The 27197-nt window shown below is 45.0% G+C and overlaps 1 protein-coding gene across 1 annotated transcript in view; it reads right to left on the reverse strand.

Annotated features, from left to right (window-relative positions):
- The window catches only part of LOC140372557 (citron Rho-interacting kinase-like), a gene marked incomplete at its 3' end in the record, with an annotated part of 96354 nt that overhangs the window by 33370 nt on the left and 35787 nt on the right, over nt 1-27197 (reverse strand). The window contains exons 11-16 of the mRNA XM_072459689.1: nt 17332-17437; nt 10958-11101; nt 10116-10406; nt 6992-7045; nt 2071-2124; nt 1822-1962 (exon numbers count right to left, since the gene is read on the reverse strand). Of these exons, the coding sequence (XP_072315790.1) occupies nt 1822-1962; nt 2071-2124; nt 6992-7045; nt 10116-10406; nt 10958-11101; nt 17332-17437 (790 nt within the window). The remainder of the gene's footprint in view (nt 1-1821; nt 1963-2070; nt 2125-6991; nt 7046-10115; nt 10407-10957; nt 11102-17331; nt 17438-27197) is intronic.

The raw sequence follows: 27197 nt of genomic DNA on the forward strand, positions 1-27197 counted from the left end.
TGGTAGGGTGAGTGCCTGCATGGTGGTGTGAGTGCCTGCATGGTGGGGTGAGTGCCTGTATCGTGGTGTGAGTGCCTGCATGGTGGGGTGAGTGCCTGTATCGTGGGGTGAGTGCCTGCATGGTGGTGAGTGCCTGCATGGTGGTGTGACTGCCTGCATGGTGGGGTGAGTGCCTGCATGGTAGGGTGAGTGCCTGTATCGTGGGGTGAGTGCCTGCATGGTAGGGTGAGTGCCTGTATCGTGGTGTGAGTGCCTGTATCGTGGTGTGAGTGCCTGCATGGTGGGGTGAGTGCCTGTATGGTGGGGAGAGTGCCTGCATGGTGGTGTGAGTGCCTGCATGGTGGGGTGAGTGCCTGCATGGTGGGGTGAGTTCCTGCATGGTGGGGTGAGTTCCTGCATGGTGGGGAGAGTGCCTGCATGGTGGGGTGAGTGCCTGCATGGTGGGGTGAGTGCTTGTATTGTGGCTAGAGTGCCTGCATGGTGGGGTGAGTGCCTGCATGGTGGGGTAAGTGCCTGTATCGTGGGGTGAGTACCTGTATCGTGGTGTGAGTGCCTGTATCGTGGTGTGAGTGCCTGCATGGTGGGGTGAGTGCCTGTATCGTGGGGTGAGTGCCTGCATGGTGGTGTGAGTGCCTGTATCGTGGGGTGAGTGCCTGCATCCTGGTGTGAGTGCTTGTATGCCTGTATCGTGGTGTGAGTGCCTGCATGGTGGTGTGAGTGCCTGCATGGTGGTGTGAGTGCCTGTATCGTGGTGTGAGTGCCTGTGAGTGCCTGTAACGTGGTGTGAGTGCCTGCATCGTGGTGTGAGTGCCTGTATCGTAGTGTGAGTGCCTGTATCGTGATGTGAGTGCCTGTATCATGATGTGAGTGCCTGCATGGTGGGGTGAGTGCCTGTATCGTGGGGTGAGTGCCTGCATGGTGGGGTGAGTGCCTGTATCGTGGTGTGAGTGCCTGCATGGCGGGGTGAATGCCTGTATTGTGATGTGAGTGCCTGCATGGTGGGGTGAGTGCCTGCATGGTGGGGTGAGTGCCTGTATCGTGGGGTGAGTGCCTGCATGGTGGTGAGTGCCTGTATCGTGGGGTGAGTGCCTGCATGGTGGTGAGTGCCTGTATCGTGGTGTGAGTGCCTGCATGGTGGTGTGAGTGCCTGCATGGTGGTGTGAGTGCCTGCATGGTGGTGTGGGTGCCTGCATGGTGGGGTGAGTGCCTGCATGGTGGGGTGAGTGCCTGTATCGTGGGGTGAGTGCCTGCATGGTGGGGAGAGTGCCTGAATGGTGGTGTGAGTGCCTGCATGGTGGGGTAAGTGCCTGCATGGTGGGGTAAGTGCCTGCATGGTGGTGTGAGTGCCTGCATGGTGGGGTGAGTGCCTGCATGGTGGGGTGAGTGCCTGCATGGTGGTGTGAGTGCCTGCATGGTGGTGTGAGTGCCTGCATGGTGGTGAGTGCCTGTATCGTGGGGTGAGTGCCTGCATGGTGGGGTGAGTGCCTGCATGGTGGTGAGTGCCTGTATCGTGGTGTGAGTGCCTGCATGGTGGTGTGAGTGCCTGCATGGTGGTGTGAGTGCCTGCATGGTGGGGTGAGTGCCTGTATCGTGGGGTGAGTGCCTGCATGGTGGGGAGAGTGCCTGAATGGTGGTGTGAGTGCCTGCATGGTGGGGTGAGTGCCTGCATGGTGGTGTGAGTGCCTGCATGGTGGGGTAAGTGCCTGCATGGTGGGGTAAGTGCCTGCATGGTGGGGTGAGTGCCTGTATCGTGGGGTGAGTGCCTGCATGGTGGGGTGAGTGCCTGCATGGTGGGGTGAGTGCCTGCATGGTGGGGAGTACCTCAGTCTCCCTCAGTCTCCTCCGGAGCGTGTCGCTGTTGTCGCTCTTCCCTTTGAGGCGCTCGATGTCTCTCTCGAGGCGCTCTTTGGCCTGACGCACATTCTGCAGCAGCTCGGTGGCCTCAGAGCTCGCCCTGACCGCCTGAAACAAACAAACAAACAAACAAACAAACAAACACACACACACACAGGGAGGGCGTGTAAAGGGGCGTGTCCTGAGACAGAGGAGGAGGTTCTTGTGACCTCTGACCTTGGAGAGTTTGTCCTGCAGCTCCTGGATCTTCAGCTGCTGCTCACAGTTTGTCTAAAGAAGAAAAAACACATTCACACAATTAAACATGATTATTGATGACACATTATGACATTTGATGAAACATTATGACATTTGATGAAACATTATGACATTTGATGAAACATTATGACATTTGATGAAACATTATGACATTTGATGAAACATTATGACATTTGATGAAACATTATGACATTTGATGAAACATTATGACATTTGATGAAACATTATGACATTTGATGAAACATTATGACATTTGATGAAACATTATGACATTTGATGAAACATTATGACATTTGATGAAACATTATGACATTTGATGAAACATTATGACATTTGATGAAACATTATGACATTTGCAGATGAACCAGACGCTGTGATTGGAGCGTGTTCTTGACGTACACTTGTAGTGCACAGCTGCACCAGCAGAGGGCGCACAGCTGCACCAGCAGAGGGCGCACAGCTGCACCAGCAGAGGGCGCACAGCAGCCACATACAACAGCCTCTGAGCACACGAGCTTCACTTTGACCTTTGACCTGCTCAGGGTCTGTGCTCTTCTGTTTATAAGAATGTGTCAGACAAAACACTGTCCACATCATCACCAGCTCTGAGCGCTAAGGACTAAAGAGCTTCAACATGAGGAGCGCGAGCAGGTGCTGCGCGAGCAGGTGCTGCGCGAGCAGGTGCTGCGCGAGCAGGCGATGATTATTCCACACATGACTTCCTGTTTATCCTGCTCAGGCCAATGACCAGCTCATCCTCTAATGTCTTCCATCACCAACAGGGGCGGGTGGTGACATCATCAACATGCAAGTGCAGGTATTGCACATTCTCTAAGTCTGTGTGCAGGTATTGCACATTCTCTCAGTCTGTGTGCAGGTATTGCACATTTTCTCAGTCTGTGTGCAGGTATTGCACATTCTCTAAGCCTGTGTGCAGATATTGCACATTTTCTCAGTCTGTGTGCAGGTATTGCACATTCTCTAAGTCTGTGTGCAGGTATTGCACATTCTCTAAGTCTGTGTGCAGGTATTGCACATTCTCTAAGTCTGTGTGCAGGTATTGCACATTCTCTAAGTCTGTGTGCAGGTATTGCACATTCTCTCAGTCTGTGTGCAGGTATTGCACATTTTCTCAGTCTGTGTGCAGGTATTGCACATTCTCTAAGTCTGTGTGCAGGTATTGCACATTCTCTCAGTCTGTGTGCAGGTATTGCACATTCTCTAAGCCTGTGTGCAGGTATTGCACATTCTCTCAGTCTGTGTGCAGGTATTGCACATTCTCTAAGCCTGTGTGCAGGTATTGCACATTCTCTAAGCCTGTGTGCAGGTATTGCACATTCTCTAAGTCTGTGTGCAGGTATTGCACATTCTCTAAGTCTGTGTGCAGGTATTGCACATTCTCTAAGCCTGTGTGCAGGTATTGCACATTCTCTCAGTCTGTGTGCAGGTATTGCACATTCTCTCAGTCTGTGTGCAGGTATTGCACATTCTCTAAGTCTGTGTGCAGGTATTGCACATTCTCTCAGTCTGTGTGCAGGTATTGCACATTCTCTCGGCGCTCAGATCCCTCTGTATCTAAGCATTAAAGGCAGGATGTTATCACCATGGCAACGTCCTCAGTCAATTAAAAATGCTGTTTTGACAATTTTATTTTCAAATATGTTAAAGTTTAATTAGAACAAATTCAGATGAAACTATTTCATGTGTTCAGCAGACGTAACCATGCAGCTGTTCCTCCTCCTCCACCTCCTCTCTCCTCCTCCACCTCCTCTCTCCTCCTCCACCTCCTCCCCCCTCCTCCACCTCCTCCTTCCCCCTCCTCCACCTTCCCCCTCCTCTCTCCTCCTCCTCCACCTCCTCCTCTCTCCTCCTCCCCCCTCCTCTCTCCTCCTCCCTCCTCCTCTCTCCTCCTCCACCTCCTCTCTCCTCCTCCACCTCCTCTCTCCTCCACCTCCTCCACCCCCCTCCTCCACCTCCTCCTCCCCCCTCCTCCACCTCCTCTCTCCTCCTCCTTCCTCCTCTCTCCTCCCCCTTCCTCCACCTCCTCCCCCCTCCTCCACCTCCTCTTCCCCCCTCCTCCACCTCCTCTCTCCTCCCTCCTCCACCTCCTCCCTCCTCCTGAGGTGACGTACCTTCTCCAGTTTAGAGAGCAGCTCCTCCTCTCCTCCTCCTCTCTCCTCTACCTCCTCTCTCCTCTACCTCCTCTCTCCTCCTCCCTCCTCCTCCACCTCCTCTCTCCTCTTCCAACTCCTCTCTCCTCCTCCCTCCTCCTGAGGTGACGTACCTTCTCCAGTTTAGAGAGCAGCTCCTCCTCTCCTCCTCCTCTCTCCTCCACCTCCTCTCTCCTCCTCCTCCCTCCTCCACCTCCTCTCTCCTCCTCCTCCCCCTTCCTCCACCTTCTCTCTCCTCCCCCTTCCTCCACCTCCTCCCCCCTCTCTCCTCCTCTTCCCCCCTCCTCCACCTCCTCTCTCCTCCCTCCTCCACCTCCTCCCTCCTCCTGAGGTGACGTACCTTCTCCAGTTTGGAGAGCAGCTCCTCCTCTCCTCCTCCTCCTCCTCTCCTCCTCCTCCCTCCTCTCTCCTCCTCCTCTCTCCTACTCCCTCCTCCTGAGGTGACGTACCTTCTCCAGTTTAGACAGCAGCTCCTCCTCTCCTCCTCTCTCCTCCTCCACCTCCTCTCTCCTCCCTCCTCCTCCTCTCTCCTCCTGAGGTGACGTACCTTCTCCAGTTTAGAGAGCAGCTCCTCCTCTCCTCCTCCTCCTCCTCTCTCCTCCTCCTCTCTCCTCCTCCACCTCCTCGCTCCTCCCTCCTCTCTCCTCCTCCTCTCTCCTACTCCCTCCTCCTGAGGTGACGTACCTTCTCCAGTTTAGACAGCAGCTCCTCCTCTCCTCCTCTCTCCTCCTCCACCTCCTCTCTCCTCCCTCCTCCTCCTCTCTCCTCCTCCCTCCTCCTGAGGTGACGTACCTTCTCCAGTTTAGACAGCAGCTCCTCCTCTCCTCCTCCTCCACCTCCTCTCTCCTCCACCCCCCTCCTCCACCTCCTCTCTCCTCCTCCTCCCCCTTCCTCAACCTTCTCTCTCCTCCCCCTTCCTCCACCTCCTCCCCCCTCTCTCCTCCTCTTCCCCCCTCCTCCACCTCCTCTCTCCTCCCTCCTCCACCTCCTCCCTCCTCCTGAGGTGATGTACCTTCTCCAGTTTAGAGAGCAGCTCCTCCTCTCCTCCTCCTCCTCCTCTCTCCTCCTCCACCTCCTCTCTCCTCCCTCCTCCACCTCCTCCTCCCCCCTCCTCCACCTCCTCCTCCCCCCTCCTCCACCTCCTCTCTCCTCCTCCTTCCTCCTCTCTCCTCCCCCTTCCTCCACCTCCTCCCCCCTCCTCCACCTCCTCTTCCCCCCTCCTCCACCTCCTCTCTCCTCCCTCCTCCACCTCCTCCCTCCTCCTGAGGTGACGTACCTTCTCCAGTTTAGAGAGCAGCTCCTCCTCTCCTCCTCCTCTCTCCTCTACCTCCTCTACCTCCTCTCTCCTCCTCCCTCCTCCTCCACCTCCTCTCTCCTCTTCCAACTCCTCTCTCCTCCTCCCTCCTCCTGAGGTGACGTACCTTCTCCAGTTTAGAGAGCAGCTCCTCCTCTCCTCCTCCTCTCTCCTCCACCTCCTCTCCTCCTCCTCCCTCCTCCACCTCCTCTCTCCTCCTCCTCCCCCTTCCTCCACCTTCTCTCTCCTCCCCCTTCCTCCACCTCCTCCCCCCTCTCTCCTCCTCTTCCCCCCTCCTCCACCTCCTCTCTCCTCCCTCCTCCACCTCCTCCCTCCTCCTGAGGTGACGTACCTTCTCCAGTTTGGAGAGCAGCTCCTCCTCTCCTCCTCCTCCTCCTCCTCCTCTCCTCCTCCTCTCTCCTCCTCCACCTCCTCTCTCCTCCCTCCTCTCTCCTCCTCCTCTCTCCTACTCCCTCCTCCTGAGGTGACGTACCTTCTCCAGTTTAGACAGCAGCTCCTCCTCTCCTCCTCTCTCCTCCTCCACCTCCTCTCTCCTCCCTCCTCCTCCTCTCTCCTCCTGAGGTGACGTACCTTCTCCAGTTTAGACAGCAGCTCCTCCTCTCCTCCTCTCTCCTCCTCCACCTCCTCTCTCCTCCCTCCTCCTCCTCTCTCCTCCTCCCTCCTCCTGAGGTGACGTACCTTCTCCAGTTTAGACAGCAGCTCCTCCTCTCCTCCTCTCTCCTCCTCCTCCACCTCCTCTCTCCTCCCTCCTCCTCCTCTCTCCTCCACCCCCCTCCTCCACCTCCTCTCTCCTCCTCCTCCCCCTTCCTCCACCTTCTCTCTCCTCCCCCTTCCTCCACCTCCTCCCCCCTCTCTCCTCCTCTTCCCCCCTCCTCCACCTCCTCTCTCCTCCCTCCTCCACCTCCTCCCTCCTCCTGAGGTGATGTACCTTCTCCAGTTTAGAGAGCAGCTCCTCCTCTCCTCCTCCTCCTCCTCCTCCTCTCTCCTCCTCCTCTCTCCTCCTCCTCCACCTCCTCTCTCCTCCCTCCTCTCTCCTCCTCCTCTCTCCTCCTCCCTCCTCCTGAGGTGACGTACCTTCTCCAGTTTAGACAGCAGCTCCTCCTCCTCTCCTCCTCCTCCTCCTCTCTCCTCCTCCACCTCCTCTCTCCTCCCTCCTCCTCCTCTCTCCTCCTCCCTCCTCCTGAGGTGACGTACCTTCTCCAGTTTAGACAGCAGCTCCTCCTCTCCTCCTCTCTCCTCCCTCCTCCTCCTCTCTCCTCCTCCCTCCTCCTGAGGTGACGTACCTTCTCCAGTTTAGACAGCAGCTCCTCCTCTCCTCCTCCTCCTCCTCCTCCACCTCCTCTCTCCTCCCTCCTCCTCCTCTCTCCTCCTCCCTCCTCCTGAGGTGACGTACCTTCTCCAGTTTAGACAGCAGCTCCTCCTCTTCCGCTTTGCCCTGCTCTTTGGCCTGAAACACAGAAAACTTTTTTAAGATACGAGACCTGCAGAATAATTTTAACCAAACAAGACCAAATACAATCATCCACAAAAACATTTCGCCAAAATATCATGAAACAAAGAAGAAATCCAATCTTTTTAGGACACTCTCAATTTAGCCGCCATGACCCAAGATCAAAACAAAAGGAGGAGCTGAAATAGCAAATACTGAAATTCTAATTCTAACGAAATTCTTCAACTTTTAACTGGACCTTTAAAGTCCTCATATCATTAACACCTAGAGAAGAGAAGGACCCACTTGACTCTGCCTCACATAGACCCTTTTCTAACTAGCTCTAGCTCATACCAGAGCCATGCTGGTGTGATCCAGAATGTTGTGCTCAATGGTCCTATACTGAGAGTCATGTGGTGCCAGGGGTTCCTGTACAGGTCTTATACTGAGAGTCATGTGGTGCCTGAGGTTCCTGTACAGGTCTTATACTGAGAGTCATGTGGTGCCAGGGGTTCCTGTACAGGTCTTATACTGAGAGTCATGTGGTGCCTGAGGTTCCTGTACAGGTCTTATACTGAGAGTCATGTGGTGCCTGAGGTTCCTGTACAGGTCTTATACTGAGAGTCATGTGGTGCCTGAGGTTCCTGTACAGGTCTTATACTGAGAGTCATGTGGTGCCTGAGGTTCCTGTACAGGTCTTATACTGAGAGTCATGTGGTGCCTGAGGTTCCTGTACAGGTCTTATACTGAGAGTCATGTGGTGCCAGGGGTTCCTGTACAGGTCTTATACTGAGAGTCATGTGGTGCCTGAGGTTCCTGTACAGGTCTTATACTGAGAGTCATGTGGTGCCTGAGGTTCCTGTACAGGTCTTATACTGAGAGTCATGTGGTGCCGGGGGTTCCTGTACAGGTCTTATACTGAGAGTCATGTGGTGCCGGAGGTTCCTGTACAGGTCTTATACTGAGAGTCATGTGGTGCCTGAGGTTCCTGTACAAGTCTTATACTGAGAGTCATGTGGTGCCTGAGGTTCCTGTACAGGTCTTATACTGAGAGTCATGTGGTGCCTGAGGTTCCTGTACAGGTCTTATACTGAGAGTCATGTGGTGCCTGAGGTTCCTGTACAGGTCTTATACTGAGAGTCATGTGGTGCCTGAGGTTCCTGTACAAGTCTTATACTGAGAGTCATGTGGTGCCTGAGGTTCCTGTACAGGTCTTATACTGAGAGTAATGTGGTGCCTGAGGTTCCTGTACAGGTCTTATACTGAGAGTCATGTGGTGCCTGAGGTTCCTGTACAGGTCTTATACTGAGAGTCATGTGGTGCCTGAGGTTCCTGTACAGGTCTTATACTGAGAGTCATGTGGTGCCTGAGGTTCCTGTACAGGTCTTATACTGAGAGTCATGTGGTGCCTTAGGTTCCTGTACAGGTCTTATACTGAGAGTCATGTGGTGCCTGAGGTTCCTGTACAGGTCTTATACTGAGAGTCATGTGGTGCCTGAGGTTCCTGTACAGGTCTTATACTGAGAGTCATGTGGTGCCGGAGGTTCCTGTACAGGTCTTATACTGAGAGTCATGTGGTGCCTGAGGTTCCTGTACAGGTCTTATACTGAGAGTCATGTGGTGCCTGAGGTTCCTGTACAGGTCTTATACTGAGAGTCATGTGGTGCCTGAGGTTCCTGTACAGGTCTTATACTGAGAGTCATGTGGTGCCTGAGGTTCCTGTACAGGTCTTATACTGAGAGTCATGTGGTGCCTGAGGTTCCTGTACAGGTCTTATACTGAGAGTCATGTGGTGCCTGAGGTTCCTGTACAGGTCTTATACTGAGAGTCATGTGGTGCCTGAGGTTCCTGTACAGGTCTTATACTGAGAGTCATGTGGTGCCTGAGGTTCCTGTACAGGTCTTATACTGAGAGTCATGTGGTGCCTGAGGTTCCTGTACAGGTCTTATACTGAGAGTCATGTGGTGCCTGAGGTTCCTGTACAGGTCTTATACTGAGAGTCATGTGGTGCCTGAGGTTCCTGTACAGGTTTTATACTGAGAGTCATGTGGTGCCTGAGGTTCCTGTACAGGTCTTATACTGAGAGTCATGTGGTGCCTGAGGTTCCTGTACAGGTCTTATACTGAGAGTCATGTGGTGCCGGAGGTTCCTGTACAGGTCTTATACTGAGAGTCATGTGGTGCCTGAGGTTCCTGTACAGGTCTTATACTGAGAGTCATGTGGTGCCTGAGGTTCCTGTACAGGTCTTATACTGAGAGTCATGTGGTGCCGGAGGTTCCTGTACAGGTCTTATACTGAGAGTCATGTGGTGCCTGAGGTTCCTGTACAGGTCTTATACTGAGAGTCATGTGGTGCCTGAGGTTCCTGTACAGGTCTTATACTGAGAGTCATGTGGTGCCTGAGGTTCCTGTACAGGTCTTATACTGAGAGTCATGTGGTGCCTGAGGTTCCTGTACAGGTCTTATACTGAGAGTCATGTGGTGCCTGAGGTTCCTGTACAGGTCTTATACTGAGAGTCATGTGGTGCCTGAGGTTCCTGTACAGGTCTTATACTGAGAGTCATGTGGTGCCTGAGGTTCCTGTACAGGTCTTATACTGAGAGTCATGTGGTGCCTGAGGTTCCTGTACAGTTCTTATACTGAGAGTCATGTGGTGCCGGGGGTTCCTGTCCAGGTCTTATACTGAGAGTCATGTGGTGCCGGGGGTTCCTGTACAGGTCTTACTGCAGATGACGCTTGAGTCATGAGGAGGAAGTGAAGAATCCCTGGGTCAAATCTGTTCTTACAACATGGAAGGAGCTGATCAGAACAAATTAAACACACATGTTACAATCTTAAACTGGTAAAGTTTTATGACCAAAGGTTTTGTACAAATAGAACTGAGCTGAGACTCAAGGTCTGGAGGACAAAAGGTCTAAAGGTTTTTCACCAGATGTAAAAGAGAATCACATGAAAAGCTTTGATATGTTGAAAGAGAAACAGACTTTTATAGGTTTTTACAAATAAGAGTCATTATAACCAATAAATGACTTATTGCTGGCTTTGTTTTGAGGAGAACCACAGAAACTACGGCTCTTTCCGCTCTTTACCTTCTGTATTCGCTGCTGGTACTCCACAGCTTTCCTCTTTAGATCTTCTCCAGTCTGTCTGGACTCTCTCAGCTCAGACTCGTACAGATCGCTGCGTCGTCGAGCTGCAGAGAGATCCTCCTCCAGCTGTCGGATGGTCACCTGCATCTCCTCCAGCTGGGCGTGGTACTCCTGCTCCTTGATCTCCTGCAGCTTGTTGCTCTGCTCGCGGATGTCGTGCAGCAGCTGCATGGCTTTGTCGTCTTCTCTGGAGACTTCCACACGAGCCTCCTCCAGACTGCGCTTCAGACTCTGAAGACAAGAACAGAGACTCTAGATCAGGGCTACTCAAGATGAGGCCCGGGGGGCCTCATCTTGACATAGCTGTGACATAGCTGTGACATAGCTGTGACATAGCTGTGACATAGCTGTGACATAGCTGTGACATAGCTGTGACATAGCTATGTCACAGCTGTGACATAGCTATGTCACAGCTGTGACATAGCTGTGACATAGCTGTGACATAGCTGGGTCACAGCTGTGACACAGCTATGTCACAGCTGTGACATAGCTATGTCACAGCTGTGACACAGCTATGTCACAGCTGTGACATAGCTGTGACATAGCTGTGACATAGCTGGGTCACAGCTGGGTCGCTAGGTGAGTTCTAAGGTTTGTGATTGATCAATAAAGTAACTTTTTTTGTGTCCGCTCTAAACTCCTGCCATGGACCCAAACTGCACCTACATTATAACACTCACAGTAGTATCAGTACTCACAGTAGTACTCACAGTAGTATCAGTACTCACAGTAGTATCAGTACTCACAGTAGTATCAGTACTCACAGTAGTATTAGTACTCACACTGCACTCTGTGATGTAGGTTGCCAGGTCCTGCTCCAGAACATTCCTCTGAGTCTCTGAAGCCTGAAGTTCTTCATCTTTCTGATGAAGAACTGACTCCAGGTCAGTCATTTTACGCTGGAACCGAGAAATCTCCTGCTCCATCTGAAAATACACAAAAATGTACGCACACGCGCACGCGCACACACACGCGCACACACACACACGCACACGCGCACACACACACACACACAGTCAGGCAGGTCTACTATGGGCCTAAAAGGCGGCCTCAGGAGGAAGGAGCTCTCTTAAGTGCAGACATAAAACTATAAAACTGATCCAAACCAGAGACTCAAATGTCTAGTATAATTGAAGTCATATTTTTCACTTTGTAGCTTAAGTTTATGCTCCGTCCTGACTCACACCAGACTAAGCTGTGACTCTGAGGCTCATGAGCTGTGACTCTGAGGCTCATGAGCTGTGACTCTGAGGCTCATGAGCTGTGACTCTGAGGCTCATGAGCTGTGACTCTGAGGCTCATGAGCTGTGACTCTGAGGCTCATGAGCTGTGACTCTGAGGCTCATGAGCTGTGACTCTGAGGCTCATGAGCTGTGACTCTGAGGCTCATGAGCTGTGACTCTGAGGCTCATGAGCTGTGACTCTGAGGCTCATGAGCTGTGACTCTGAGGCTCATGAGCTGTGACTCTGAGGCTCATGAGCTGTGACTCTGAGGCTCATGAGCTGTGACTCTGAGGCTCATGAGCTGTGACTCTGAGGCTCATGAGCTGTGACTCTGAGGCTCATGAGCTGTGACTCTGAGGCTCATGAGCTGTGACTCTGAGGCTCATGAGCTGTGACTCTGAGGCTCATGAGCTGTGACTCTGAGGCTCATGAGCTGTGACTCTGAGGCTCATGAGCTGTGACTCTGAGGCTCATGAGCTGTGACTCTGAGGCTCATGAGCTGTGACTCTGAGGCTCATGAGCTGTGACTCTGAGGCTCATGAGCTGTGACTCTGAGGCTCATGAGCTGTGACTCTGAATAGTACACATATGTAGAATAGCACACATATCTAGTAAAGCACACATATGTAGTATAGCACACATATGTAGTATAGCACACATATGTAGTATAGCACACATATGTAGTGTAGCACACATATGTAGTATAGCACACATATGTAGTATAGTACACATATGTAGTATAGCACACATATGTAGTATAGCACACATATGTAGTATAGTACACATATGTAGTATAGTACACATATGTAGTGTAGCACACATAATGTAGTATAGCACACATATGTAGTGTAGCACACATATGTAGTATAGTACACATATGTAGTATAGCACACATATGTAGTATAGCACACATATGTAGTATAGTACACATATGTAGAATAGTACACATATGTAGAATAGTACACATATGTAGTATAGCACACATATGTAGTATAGCACACATATGTAGTATAGTACACATATGTAGAATAGTACACATATGTAGTATAGCACACATATGTAGTATAGCACACATATGTAGTATAGCACACATATGTAGTGTAGCACACATATGTAGTATAGTACACATATGTAGTATAGCACACATATGTAGTATAGCACACATATGTAGTGTAGCACACATATGTAGTATAGTACACATATGTAGTATAGTACACATATGTAGTATAGCACACATATGTAGTATAGCACACATATGTAGTATAGCACACATATGTAGTGTAGGACACATATGTAGTATAGCACACATATGTAGTATAGCACACATATGTAGTATAGTACACATATGTAGAATAGTACACATATGTAGTATAGCACACATATGTAGTGTAGCACACATATGTAGTATAGCACACATATGTAGTATAGCACACATATGTAGTATAGTACACATATGTAGTATAGTACACATATGTAGTATAGCACACATATGTAGTATAGTGCACATATGTAGTATAGCGCACATATGTAGAATAGTGCACATATATGTAGAATAGTGCACATATATGTAGTATAGCACACATATGTAGTATAGCACATATATGTAGTATAGTACACATATGTAGTATAGCACACATACGTAGTATAGCACACATACGTAGTATAGCACACATACGTAGTATAGTACACATACGTAGAATAGTACACATATGTAGTATAGCACACATATGTAGTATAGCACACATATGTAGTATAGCACACATATGTAGTGTAGCACACATATGTAGTATAGTACACATATGTAGTATAGTACACATATGTAGAATAGTACACATATGTAGTATAGCACACATATGTAGTATAGCACACATATGTAGTGTAGCACACATATGTAGTGTAGGACACATATGTAGTATAGCACACATATGTAGTATAGCACACATATGTAGTATAGTACACATATGTAGAATAGTACACATATGTAGTATAGCACACATATGTAGTATAGCACACATATGTAGTATAGCACACATATGTAGTATAGCACACATATGTAGTATAGTACACATATGTAGAATAGTACACATATGTAGTATAGCACAAATATGTAGTGTAGCACACATATGTAGTATAGCAGACATATGTAGTATAGTACACATATGTAGTATAGCACACATATGTAGTATAGCACACACATGTAGTATAGTACACATATGTAGTGTAGCACACATATGTAGTATAGCAGACATATGTAGTATAGTACACATATGTAGTATAGTACACATATGTAGTGTAGCACACATATGTAGTATAGCACACATATGTAGTATAGCACACATATGTAGTATAGCACACATATGTAGTATAGCACACATATGTAGTATAGTACACATATGTAGAATAGTACACATATGTAGTATAGCACACATATGTAGTATAGCACACATATGTAGTATAGTACACATATGTAGTATAGTACACATATGTAGTATAGCACACATATGTAGTATAGCACACACATGTAGTATAGTACACATATGTAGTGTAGCACACATATGTAGTATAGCAGACATATGTAGTATAGTACACATATGTAGTATAGTACACATATGTAGTGTAGCACACATATGTAGTATAGCACACATATGTAGTATAGTACACATATGTAGTATAGTACACATATGTAGTGTAGTACACATATGTAGTGTAGCACACATATGTAGTGTAGCACACATATGTAGTATAGCACACATATGTAGTATAGCACACATATGTAGTATAGCACACATATGTAGTATAGCACACATATGTAGTATAGCACACATATGTAGTATAGCACACATATGTAGTATAGTACACATATGTAGTGTAGCACACATATGTAGTATAGCAGACATATGTAGTATAGTACACATATGTAGTATAGCACACATATGTAGTATAGCACACATATGTAGTATAGCACACATATGTAGTATAGCACACATATGTAGTATAGCACACATATGTAGTATAGCACACATATGTAGTGTAGTACACATATGTAGTGTAGCACACATATGTAGTATAGCACACATATGTAGTATAGCACACATATGTAGTGTAGCACACATATGTAGTATAGCACACATATGTAGTATAGCACACATATGTAGTATAGCACACATATGTAGTATAGCACACATATGTAGTATAGCACACATATGTAGTATAGTACACATATGTAGTATAGTACACATATGTAGTATAGTACACATATGTAGTGTAGCACACATATGTAGTGTAGCACACATATGTAGTATAGCACACATATGTAGTATAGCACACATATGTAGTATAGTACACATATGTAGTATAGCACACATATGTAGTATAGTACACATATGTAGTATAGCAGACATATGTAGTATAGTACACATATGTAGTGTAGCACACATATGTAGTATAGCACACATATGTAGTATAGCACATATATGTAGTATAGTACACATATGTAGTATAGCAGACATATGTAGTATAGTACACATATGTAGTGTAGCACACATATGTAGTATAGCACACATATGTAGTATAGTACACATATGTAGTATAGTACACATATGTAGTATAGTACACATATGTGTAGTATAGTACACATATGTAGTATAGTACACATATGTAGTGTAGCACACATATGTAGTATAGCACACATATGTAGTATAGCACACATATGTAGTATAGCACATATATGTAGTATAGTACACATATGTAGTATAGCACACACATGTAGTATAGTACACATATGTAGTGTAGCACACATATGTAGTATAGCAGACATATGTAGTATAGTACACATATGTAGTGTAGCACACACATGTAGTATAGTACACATAATGTAGTGTAGCACACATATGTAGTATAGCACACACATGTAGTATAGTACACATATGTAGTGTAGCACACATATGTAGTATAGCAGACATATGTAGTATAGCAGACATATGTAGTATAGTACACATATGTAGTGTAGCACACACATGTAGTATAGTACACATAATGTAGTGTAGCACACATATGTAGTATAGCACACATATGTAGTATAGCACACATATGTAGTATAGTACACATATGTAGTATAGTACACATATGTAGTATAGTACACATATGTAGTGTAGCACACATATGTAGTATAGCACACATATGTAGTATAGCACACATATGTAGTATAGTACACATATGTAGTATAGTACACATATGTAGTATAGTACACATATGTAGTGTAGCACACATATGTAGTATAGCACACATATGTAGTATAGTACACATATGTAGTGTAGCACACATATGTAGTATAGTACACATATGTAGTGTAGCACACATATGTAGTATAGCACACATATGTAGTGTAGCACACATATGTAGTATAGTACACATATGTAGTATAGCACACATATGTAGTATAGTACATATATGTAGTATAGTACACATATGTAGTATAGCACACATATGTAGTGTAGCACACATATGTAGTGTAGCACACATATGTAGTATAGCACACATATGTAGTGTAGCACACATATGTAGTATAGTACACATATGTAGTATAGCACACATATGTAGTATAGTACATATATGTAGTATAGTACACATATGTAGTATAGCACACATATGTAGTGTAGCACACATATGTAGTATAGCACACATATGTAGTATAGCACACATATGTAGTATAGTACACATATGTAGTATAGTACACATATGTAGTATAGTACACATATGTAGTGTAGCACACATATGTAGTATAGCACACATATGTAGTATAGTACACATATGTAGTGTAGCACACATATGTAGTGTAGCACACATATGTAGTATAGCACACATATGTAGTGTAGCACACATATGTAGTATAGTACACATATGTAGTGTAGCACACATATGTAGTGTAACACACATATGTAGTATAGCACACATATGTAGTATAGCATATATATGTAGTATAGTACACATATGTAGTATAGCACACATATGTAGTATAGTACATATATGTAGTATAGTACACATATGTAGTATAGTACACATATGTAGTGTAGCACACATATGTAGTATAGCACACATATGTAGTATAGCACACATATGTAGTATAGTACACATATGTAGTATAGTACACATATGTAGTATAGTACACATATGTAGTGTAGCACACATATGTAGTATAGCACACATATGTAGTATAGTACACATATGTAGTGTAGCACACATATGTAGTGTAGCACACATATGTAGTATAGCACACATATGTAGTGTAGCACACATATGTAGTATAGTACACATATGTAGTGTAGCACACATATGTAGTGTAACACACATATGTAGTGTAACACACATATGTAGTATAGCACACATATGTAGTATAGCATATATATGTAGTATAGTACACATATGTAGTATAGCACACATATGTAGTATAGCACACATATGTAGTATAGCACACATATGTAGTATAGCACATATATGTAGTATAGTACACATATGTAGTATAGTACACATATGTAGTATAGTACACATATGTAGTGTAGCACACATATGTAATATAGCACACATATGTAGTATAGCACACATATGTAGTATAGTACACATATGTAGTGTAGCACACATATGTAGTATAGCACACATATGTAGTATAGCACACATATGTAGTGTAGCACACATATGTAGTGTAGCACACATATGTAGTGTAGCACACATATGTAGTGTAGCACACATATGTAGTATAGCACACATATGTAGTGTAGCACACATATGTAGTGTAGCACACATATGTAGTGTAGCACACATATGTAGTGTAGCACACATATGTAGTGTAGCACACATATGTAGTGTAGCACACATATGTAGTGTAGCACACATATGTAGTATAGCACACATATGTAGTAAACATGTAATTTCTGACCTTGTGACATTTGTCTTGTGTTTCCTGCAGCTCTCTGGATTTGAGGTGCAGCTTCTTTTCCATAGAGTTGTTTTTGGCCGGAGAGTTGACACTCACTGACACTGCCCTGGAAACAACACAACACACATGTGAAGAACACAACAACACACACATGTGAAGAACACACACATGTGAAGAACACACACATGTGAAGAACACACACATGTGAAGAACACACACATGTGAAGAACACAACAACACACATGTGAAGAACACAACAACACACACATGTGAAGAACACACACATGTGAAGAACACACACATGTGAAGAACACACACATGTGAAGAACACACACACATGTGAAGAACACACACATGTGAAGAATACACACATGTGAAGAATACACAAATGTGAAGAACACACACATGTGAAGAACACACACATGTGAAGAACACACACATGTGAAGAACACACACATGTGAAGAACACACATGTGAAGAACACACACATGTGAAGAACACACACATGTGAAGAACACACACATGTGAAGAACACACACATGTGAAGAACACACACATGTGAAGAACACACACATGTGAAGAACACACATGTGAAGAACACACACATGTGAAGAACACACACATGTGAAGAACACACACATGTGAAGAACACACACATGTGAAGAACACACACATGTGAAGAACACACATGTGAAGAACACACACATGTGAAGAACACACACATGTGAAGAACACACACATGTGAAGAACACACATGTGAAGAACACACACATGTGAAGAACACACACATGTGAAGAACACACACATGTGAAGAACACACACAAGAGCTGCATCTTGAGGATTAAAAAAGATTTTTTTAAAATATATATATATATATATATATATATACATATATATAGAAGATAAGATAAGATATTCCTTTATTGTCCCACATGGGGAAATTTCATTGTTGCAATGCAGGTAGATCCAGAGGTAGATCCAGAAGAACAGATCACTTATAGGAAGTCTGAAAAACACTTTCAGTAGAAGATCTCCTATAAATAAATAAAAACTCCCATAGACAAATAAATAAATAAATACATAAATACCATGTCATGTGATCACGACAGTAATTGCACATGAATATGTGTCACGACAGCACATAGATTGCACATGAATTTCACAGTAATTGCACATATGACAGAATTGCACATGGTTAGGTCAGTATTGTGAGTGTTCAGGACTAACAGTGTTTGTTATAAAGTCTGACAGCAGCAGAAGGAAAGACCTACGGAACCTTTCCTTCACACAGAGGGTGGATCAGTCTCTCACTGAAGCTGCTCTCCAGAGCGGACAGAGTGTCCTGCAGGGGACAGAGTGTCCTGCAGGGGACAGAGTGTCCTGCAGGGGGCGACACTCATGGTCCAGCATAGATGTGAATCTAGCCAGGACCCTCCTGTCCCCCACCTCCTGCACCGAGTCCAGAGCACAGCCCAGGACGGAGCTGGACTTCTTGATGACTCTGTCCAGCTTCTTCCTCTCTCTCTCTGTGATGCTGCTGCTCCAGCAGGCCACACCTACAGGAGCTGATGCCACCACAGAGTCAGAGAAGGTCTTCAGGAGTGGCCCTGTCACTCCAAAAGACCTGAGTCTCCTCAGGAGGTAGAGCCGACTCTGGCTCTTCCTGTACAGTGTTTGTTATGAGTCCAGTCCAGTTTGTGGTTCAGATGAACACCCAGGTACTTGTATGAGTCACTCTCTCAATGTCCCGTCCCTGGATGTTCACTGGTGAGGGGGCAGTGGGGTGGCGTCTGTGGAAGTCCACCACCATCTCCTTGGTCTTCCCCGCGTTGATGAGGAGGTGGTTCCGCTGACCCAGTCCACAAAGTCCTGCTCCAGTCCTCTGTCCTCCGCATCATCGTCGTCCGTGATGAGTCCGATGATGGCAGAGTCATCAGAGAACTTCTGCAGGACACAGCTGTCCGTGTCATGTCTGAAGTCTGCAGTGTAAAGGGTGAAGAGAAAGGGCGCGAGGACAGTGCCCTGGGGCCCCCACACTGCAGGTCCGAGTGTCAGACACACAGTTCCGGGCTCTCACAAACTGGGGTCGGTCTGTGAGGTCGTCCAGGATCCACTCTGCCAGGTCATACTCCACACCAGCCGTCTCCAGCTTGTCCCTCAGGAGCAGTGGCTGGATGGTGTTGAAGGCGCTGGAGAGATCGAAGAACAGGATCCTCACAGAGCTGCCAGGCTTTTCCAGGTGAGAGAGAGAGCGGTGCAGCAGGAGATGACGGCGTCCTCCACTCCGATGCCAGACCGATATGCAAACTGCAGCGGGTCCATGGCTGAGCTCATGGTGGAGCGGAGGTGGTCCAGGACCAGCTCCAGTGTCTTCATCAGGACGTGAGAGCCACTGGCCTGAAGCTGTTGAGGTCTTTGGGGCGCGGTGTCTTGGGCACAGGTTTCAGACTGGAGGTCTTCAGACCTGTGGTACCACCCTCAGCTTCAGGCTCATGTTGAAGACATGTTCCATAACTCCACACAGTTCATCTGCAGGACTTAAGGAGCCTGGAGCTGATGCCTCAGGTCCTGCTGCCTTCCTCACTTTAATCCTCTTCAGCTCTCTCCTCACCTGTGCTGCTGTGACAGTCAGTGGTTGGCAGGGGGACTGTGTGCTGGGGGGATGGGTGAGTCCAGGGGGACTGTGTCCTGGGGGGACAGGTGAGTCCAGGGGGACTGTGTGCTGGGGGGACAGGTGAGTCCAGGGGGACTGTGTGCTGGGGGGATGGGTGAGTCCAGGGGGACTGTGTGCTGGGGGGACAGGTGAGTCCAGGGGGACTGTGTGCTGGGGGGATGGGTGAGTCCAGGGGGAGTGGGGAGCTGATGGGCCAGAGCAGAGGAACGGGTGTGGGCCATTGTCCAGCTGTGAAAGAGGGAGCATGCAGCTGTGCAGGGGGAGGGGCGGGTGACCGATCAAACCTCAAGAAGTGAGCATTTAAATCATTCACCCACTGTAGATCCCCCTCTGTCTGGGCAGGGGGGATTTTGAAGCCCGAGATGGTTTTCAGGCTCCTCCACACTCCCTGAATGTTCTTTTGCTGAAGCTGCTCCTCCATCCTCCTCTTGTAGCCGGCCTCAGCCTGCCTGATCTTCCTCCTCAGCTCCTTCTGCACAGTCCTCAGCTCCTCCTTGTTCCCTGACCTGAAGGCTCTCTTCTTCTACTTCAGCAGAGCCTTCAGTTCACGGTTAATCCATGGCTTGTTGTTTGGAAAACACCGCACCGTCCGGGAGGGAACAATGTTCTCAAAACAGAAGTTGATGTAGTCCGTGATGCACTCTGTGATGGTGTTGATGTCCTCCCCATGTGGGTCATAAAGCTCAGTCCAGACAGTGGTGCTGAAGCAGTCCCTCAGAGCCTCCTCGCTCTCAGCAGACCACCTCCTCACCTCACGGGACACCACAGGCTGCCTGCGCACGATGGGTTCATACACAGGCCTCAGATGTACAAGGTTGTGGTCCGAGCTGCCCAAGGGAGGGAGGGGGGAAGAGGAATAAGCCTCCTTGGTGTTGGCAAAAAACAAGTCCAATGTTCTATTCTCTCTGGTGGGGCAGGTAACATACTGGGTGTATGTTGGTAGAACAGAAGAGGGAGAAGCGTGGTTAAAGTCACCAGAGATGAGGAAGAGAGCCTGTGGGTGCTGTGTTTGCAGCCTACAAGTGCAGGAGAGCAGTGCTTCACAAGCATCTTCAGCATTGGCAGACGGGGCCACATAGACTGCGATCAAAATCACATGTGAGAACTCCCGGGGCAGATAATATAGCCTCATGCCAATAGCCAATAGTTCAATATCCTTGTTACATAGCTGCTCCCTCACTGTGCAGTGTTCGGGTTTGGACCAGCTCGTGTTCACATACACCGCCAGACCTCCACCTCTCTTCTTCAGACCTCCACCTCTCTTCTTCAGGCCTCCACCTCTCTTCTTCAGACCTCCACTTCTCTTCTTCAGACCTCCACCTCTCTTCTTCAGACCTCCACCCCTCTACTTCAGACCTCCACCTCTCTTCTTCAGACCTCCACCTCTTTTCTTCAGACCTCCACCTCTTTTCTTCAGACCTTCACCTCTCTTCTTCAGACCTCCACATCTCTTCTTCAGCCATCCACCTCTCTTCTTCAGACCTCCACCTCTCTTCTTCAGACCTCCACCTCTCTTCTTCAGACCTCCTCCTCTTTTCTTCAGACCTCCACCTCTCTTCTTCAGACCTCCACCTCTCTTCTTCAGACCTCCACCTCTCTTCTTCAGACCTCCACCTCTCTTCTTCAGACCTCCACCCCTCTTCTTCAGACCTCCACCTCTCTTCTTCAGACCTCCACCTCTCTTCTTCAGACCTCCACCTCTCTTCTTCAGACCTCCACCTCTCTTCTTCAGACCTCCTCCTCTTTTCTTCAGACCTCCACCTCTCTTCTTCAGACCTCCACCCCTCTACTTCAGACCTCCACCTCTCTTCTTCAGACCTCCACCTCTCTTCTTCAGACCTCCACCTCTCTTCTTCAGACCTCCACCTCTTTTCTTCAGACCTCCACCTCTCTTCTTCAGACCTCCACCTCTCTTCTTCAGACCTCCACCTCTCTTCTTCAGACCTCCACCTCTTTTCTTCCCGCATTCTCTCGTTCTGTCGCCCGCAGCAGATGAAAATTGTCCAAACCTACAATAGAGTCTGTATTTCTGCTGTTAACCAGGTCTCTGTGAAAATCAAGACACTGCTGTTCCTATAAATCCTCTGGGACCGCATGAGGCTCGCTATTTCCGTCATTTTATTTTGAAGGGACCTCACGTTACCCATGACTACGGCGGGAACCGACTTCCTGTTTGTCCCTCTCTTCTCTCGGAGTTTACGTCCAGCCCGTCTGCTTCTCTGTGTTTTCCTTAGGATGTCCGCCGGGATAACGTGACGATCTCCGGGTAAGACGACTGTTCTCCGCAGTTTCATGAGTTCCTCCTTTGTGTAAACGCGGTACGGCGCCGGCCGGGAGGCGGGGAACGGAGCCGGGGGGCGGGAACGGAGCCGGGGGGCGGGGCCGGAGCCGGGGGGCGGGGCCGGGGGACTCAGAGCCAAGACACATCGCAACGACACGACGAAAACACTCAATCCAGCCGAATAAAGTCAAAACAAGTTAATGTAAAGCGATTCCAGTGCGTGTCCCGATCGTTGGTGAAGTTCCTCTTTCATATAAACGTGTATATAAACGTGTACCGACGACACGCCGTACTTTAGCGCGGCCGGAGGGCGCGGGGGGGGGGGCTGGTGGGCTCGCTCGGAGCTAGCTCACGTCACAACAACACAACGAACGCAACGAAAAACGCTCAAATCCAGCCGAAAAAAGTCAAAAACAGTTGAATTAAAAAACTATTCCAGCGCGTGTCCCTATCGTACAGTAAAATAGATAAAATATACTAATTATATTTACAAAATATAGGAGATAAAGCACAATAAGTGTGAGAAAGACGAGAGAGCGTTTACACCGGGCTGCCAGCTGTACCAGCGCCTTATGTAGTATAGCACACATATGTAGTATAGCACACATATGTAGTATAGCACACATATGTAGTGTAGCACACATATGTAGTATAGTACAAATATGTAGTGTAGCACACATATGTAGAATAGCATATATATGTAGTATAGTACACATATGTAGTATAGCACACATATGTAGTATAGCACACATATGTAGTATAGCACACATATGTAGTATAGCACACATATGTAGTATAGCACACATATGTAGTATAGCACACATATGTAGTGTAGCACACATATGTAGTATAGTACAAATATGTAGTGTAGCACACATATGTAGAATAGCATATATATGTAGTATAGTACACATATGTAGTATAGCACACATATGTAGTATAGCACACATATGTAGTATAGCACACATATGTAGTATAGCACACATATGTAGTATAGTACAAATATGTAGTGTAGCACACATATGTAGTGTAGCACACATATGTAGTATAGCACACATAATGTAGTATAGCACACATATGTAGTGTAGCACACATATGTAGTATAGCACACATATGTAGTGTAGGACACATATGTAGTATAGGACACATATGTAGTATAGCACACATATGTAGTATAGTACACATATGTAGAATAGTACACATATGTAGTATAGCACACATATGTAGTATAGCACATATATGTAGTATAGTACACATATGTAGTATAGCACACATATGTAGTATAGCACACATATGTAGTATAGCACACATATGTAGTATAGTACACATATGTAGTATAGCACACATATGTAGTATAGCACACATATGTAGTATAGCACACATATGTAGTATAGTACAAATATGTAGTGTAGCACACATAATGTAGTATAGCAGACATATGTAGTATAGTACACATATGTAGTATAGTACACATATGTAGTATAGCACACATATGTAGTATAGCACACATAATGTAGTATAGCACACATATGTAGTGTAGCACACATATGTAGTATAGTACACATATGTAGTATAGCACACATATGTAGTATAGCACACATATGTAGTATAGCACACATATGTAGTATAGCACACATATGTAGTATAGCACACATAATGTAGTATAGTACATATATGTAGTATAGCACACATATGTAGTATAGTACACATATGTAGTATAGTACACATATGTAGTATTGCACACATATGTAGTATAGTACACATATGTAGTATAGTACACATATGTAGTATAGCACACATATGTAGTATAGCACACATATGTAGTATAGCACACATATGTAGTATAGTACACATATGTAGTATAGCACAAATATGTAGTATAGTACACATATGTAGTATAGCACACATATGTAGTATAGCACACATATGTAGTATAGCACACATATGTAGTATAGTACACATATGTAGTGTAGCACACATATGTAGTATAGTACAAATATGTAGTGTAGCACACATATGTAGAATAGCATATATATGTAGTATAGCATATATATGTAGTATAGTACACATATGTAGTATAGCACACATATGTAGTATAGTACAAATATGTAGTGTAGCACACATATGTAGAATAGCATATATATGTAGTATAGCATATATATGTAGTATAGTACACATATGTAGTATAGTACACATATGTAGTATAGTACACATATGTAGTATAGCACAAATATGTAGTATAGTACACATATGTAGTATAGCACACATATGTAGTATAGCACACATATGTAGTATAGCACACATATGTAGTATAGCACACATATGTAGTGTAGCACACATATGTAGTATAGTACAAATATGTAGTGTAGCACACATATGTAGTATAGCACACATATGTAGTATAGCACACATATGTAGTATAGCACACATTTGTAGTATAGCACACATATGTAGTATAGCACACATAATGTAGTATAGTACATATATGTAGTATAGCACACATATGTAGTATAGTACACATATGTAGTATTGCACACATATGTAGTATAGTACACATATGTAGTATAGTACATATATGTAGTATAGCACACATATGTAGTATAGTACACATATGTAGTATAGTACACATATGTAGTATAGTACACATATGTAGTATAGCACAAATATGTAGTATAGTACACATATGTAGTATAGCACACATATGTAGTATAGCACACATATGTAGTATAGCACACATATGTAGTGTAGCACACATATGTAGTATAGCACACATATGTAGTATAGCACACATATGTAGTATAGCACACATATGTAGTATAGCACACATATGTAGTATAGCACACATAATGTAGTATAGTACATATATGTAGTATAGCACACATATGTAGTATAGTACACATATGTAGTATTGCACACATATGTAGTATAGTACACATATGTAGTATAGTACATATATGTAGTATAGCACACATATGTAGTATAGTACACATATGTAGTATAGTACACATATGTAGTATAGTACACATATGTAGTATAGCACAAATATGTAGTATAGTACACATATGTAGTATAGCACACATATGTAGTATAGCACACATATGTAGTATAGCACACATATGTAGTATAGCACACATATGTAGTGTAGCACACATATGTAGTATAGTACAAATATGTAGTGTAGCACACATATGTAGAATAGCATATATATGTAGTATAGCATATATATGTAGTATAGCACACATATGTAGTATAGCACACATATGTAGTATAGCACACATATGTAGTATAGCACACATATGTAGTATAGCACACATATGTAGTATAGCACACATAATGTAGTATAGCACACATATTGTAGTGTGGCACACATATGTAGTATAGCACACATATGTAGTATAGCACACATATGTAGTATAGTACACATATGTAGTATAGTACACATATGTAGTATAGTACAAATATGTAGTGTAGCACACATATGTAGTATAGCACACATATGTAGTATAGCACACATATGTAGTATAGCACACATATGTAGTATAGTACACATATGTAGTATAGCACACATATGTAGTATAGTACACATATGTAGTATAGCACACATATGTAGTATAGTACACATATGTAGTATAGTACACATATGTAGTATAGTACACATATGTAGTATAGCACATATATGTAGTATAGTACACATATGTAGTATAGCACACATATGTAGTATAGCACACATAATGTAGTATAGTACATATATGTAGTATAGCACACATATGTAGTATAGTACACATATGTAGTATAGTACACATATGTAGTATAGCACACATATGTAGTATAGCACACATATGTAGTATAGTGCACATATGTAGTATAGTACATGTAGTATAGTACACATATGTAGTGTAGTACACATATGTAGTATAGCACACATATGTAGTATAGCACACATATGTAGTATAGTGCACATATGTAGTATAGCACACATATGTAGTATAGTACATATATGTAGTATAGTGCACATATGTAGTATAGTACATGTAGTATAGTACACATATGTAGTATAGTACATATATGTAGTATAGCACATATATGTAGTATAGTACACATATGTAGTATAGTACACATATGTAGTATAGCACACATATGTAGTATAGTACACATATGTAGTATAGTACACATATGTAGTATAGCACACATATGTAGTATAGCGCACATATGTAGTATAGTGCACATATGTAGTATAGCACACATATGTAGTATAGTACATATATGTAGTATAGTGCACATATGTAGTATAGTACATGTAGTATAGTACACATATGTAGTATAGTACATATATGTAGTATAGCACATATATGTAGTATAGTACACATATGTAGTATAGCACACATATGTAGTATAGTACACATATGTAGTATAGTGCACATATGTAGTATAGCACACATATGTAGTATAGTACATATATGTAGTATAGTGCACATATGTAGTATAGCACACATATGTAGTATAGTACATATATGTAGTATAGCACACATATGTAGTATAGTACACATATGTAGTGTAGCACACATATGTAGTATAGTACAAATATGTAGTGTAGCACACATATGTAGTATAGCACACATATGTAGTATAGCACACATAATGTAGTATAGTACAAATATGTAGTGTAGCACACATATGTAGTATAGCACACATATGTAGTATAGCACACATAATGTAGTATAGCACACATATGTAGTGTAGCACACATATGTAGTATAGTACACATATGTAGTATAGCACACATATGTAGTGTAGCACACATATTTAGTATAGTACAAATATGTAGTGTAGCACACATATGTAGTATAGCACACATATGTAGTATAGCACACATATGTAGTGTAGCACACATATGTAGTATAGTACAAATAT

The sequence above is a fragment of the Eucyclogobius newberryi genome, unplaced genomic scaffold (genome assembly GCF_026437365.1).
Source record: "Eucyclogobius newberryi isolate DKJ021-1_F unplaced genomic scaffold, fEucNew1.0.hap1 SCAF_250, whole genome shotgun sequence".
Lineage (NCBI taxonomy): Eukaryota > Metazoa > Chordata > Actinopteri > Gobiiformes > Gobiidae > Eucyclogobius > Eucyclogobius newberryi.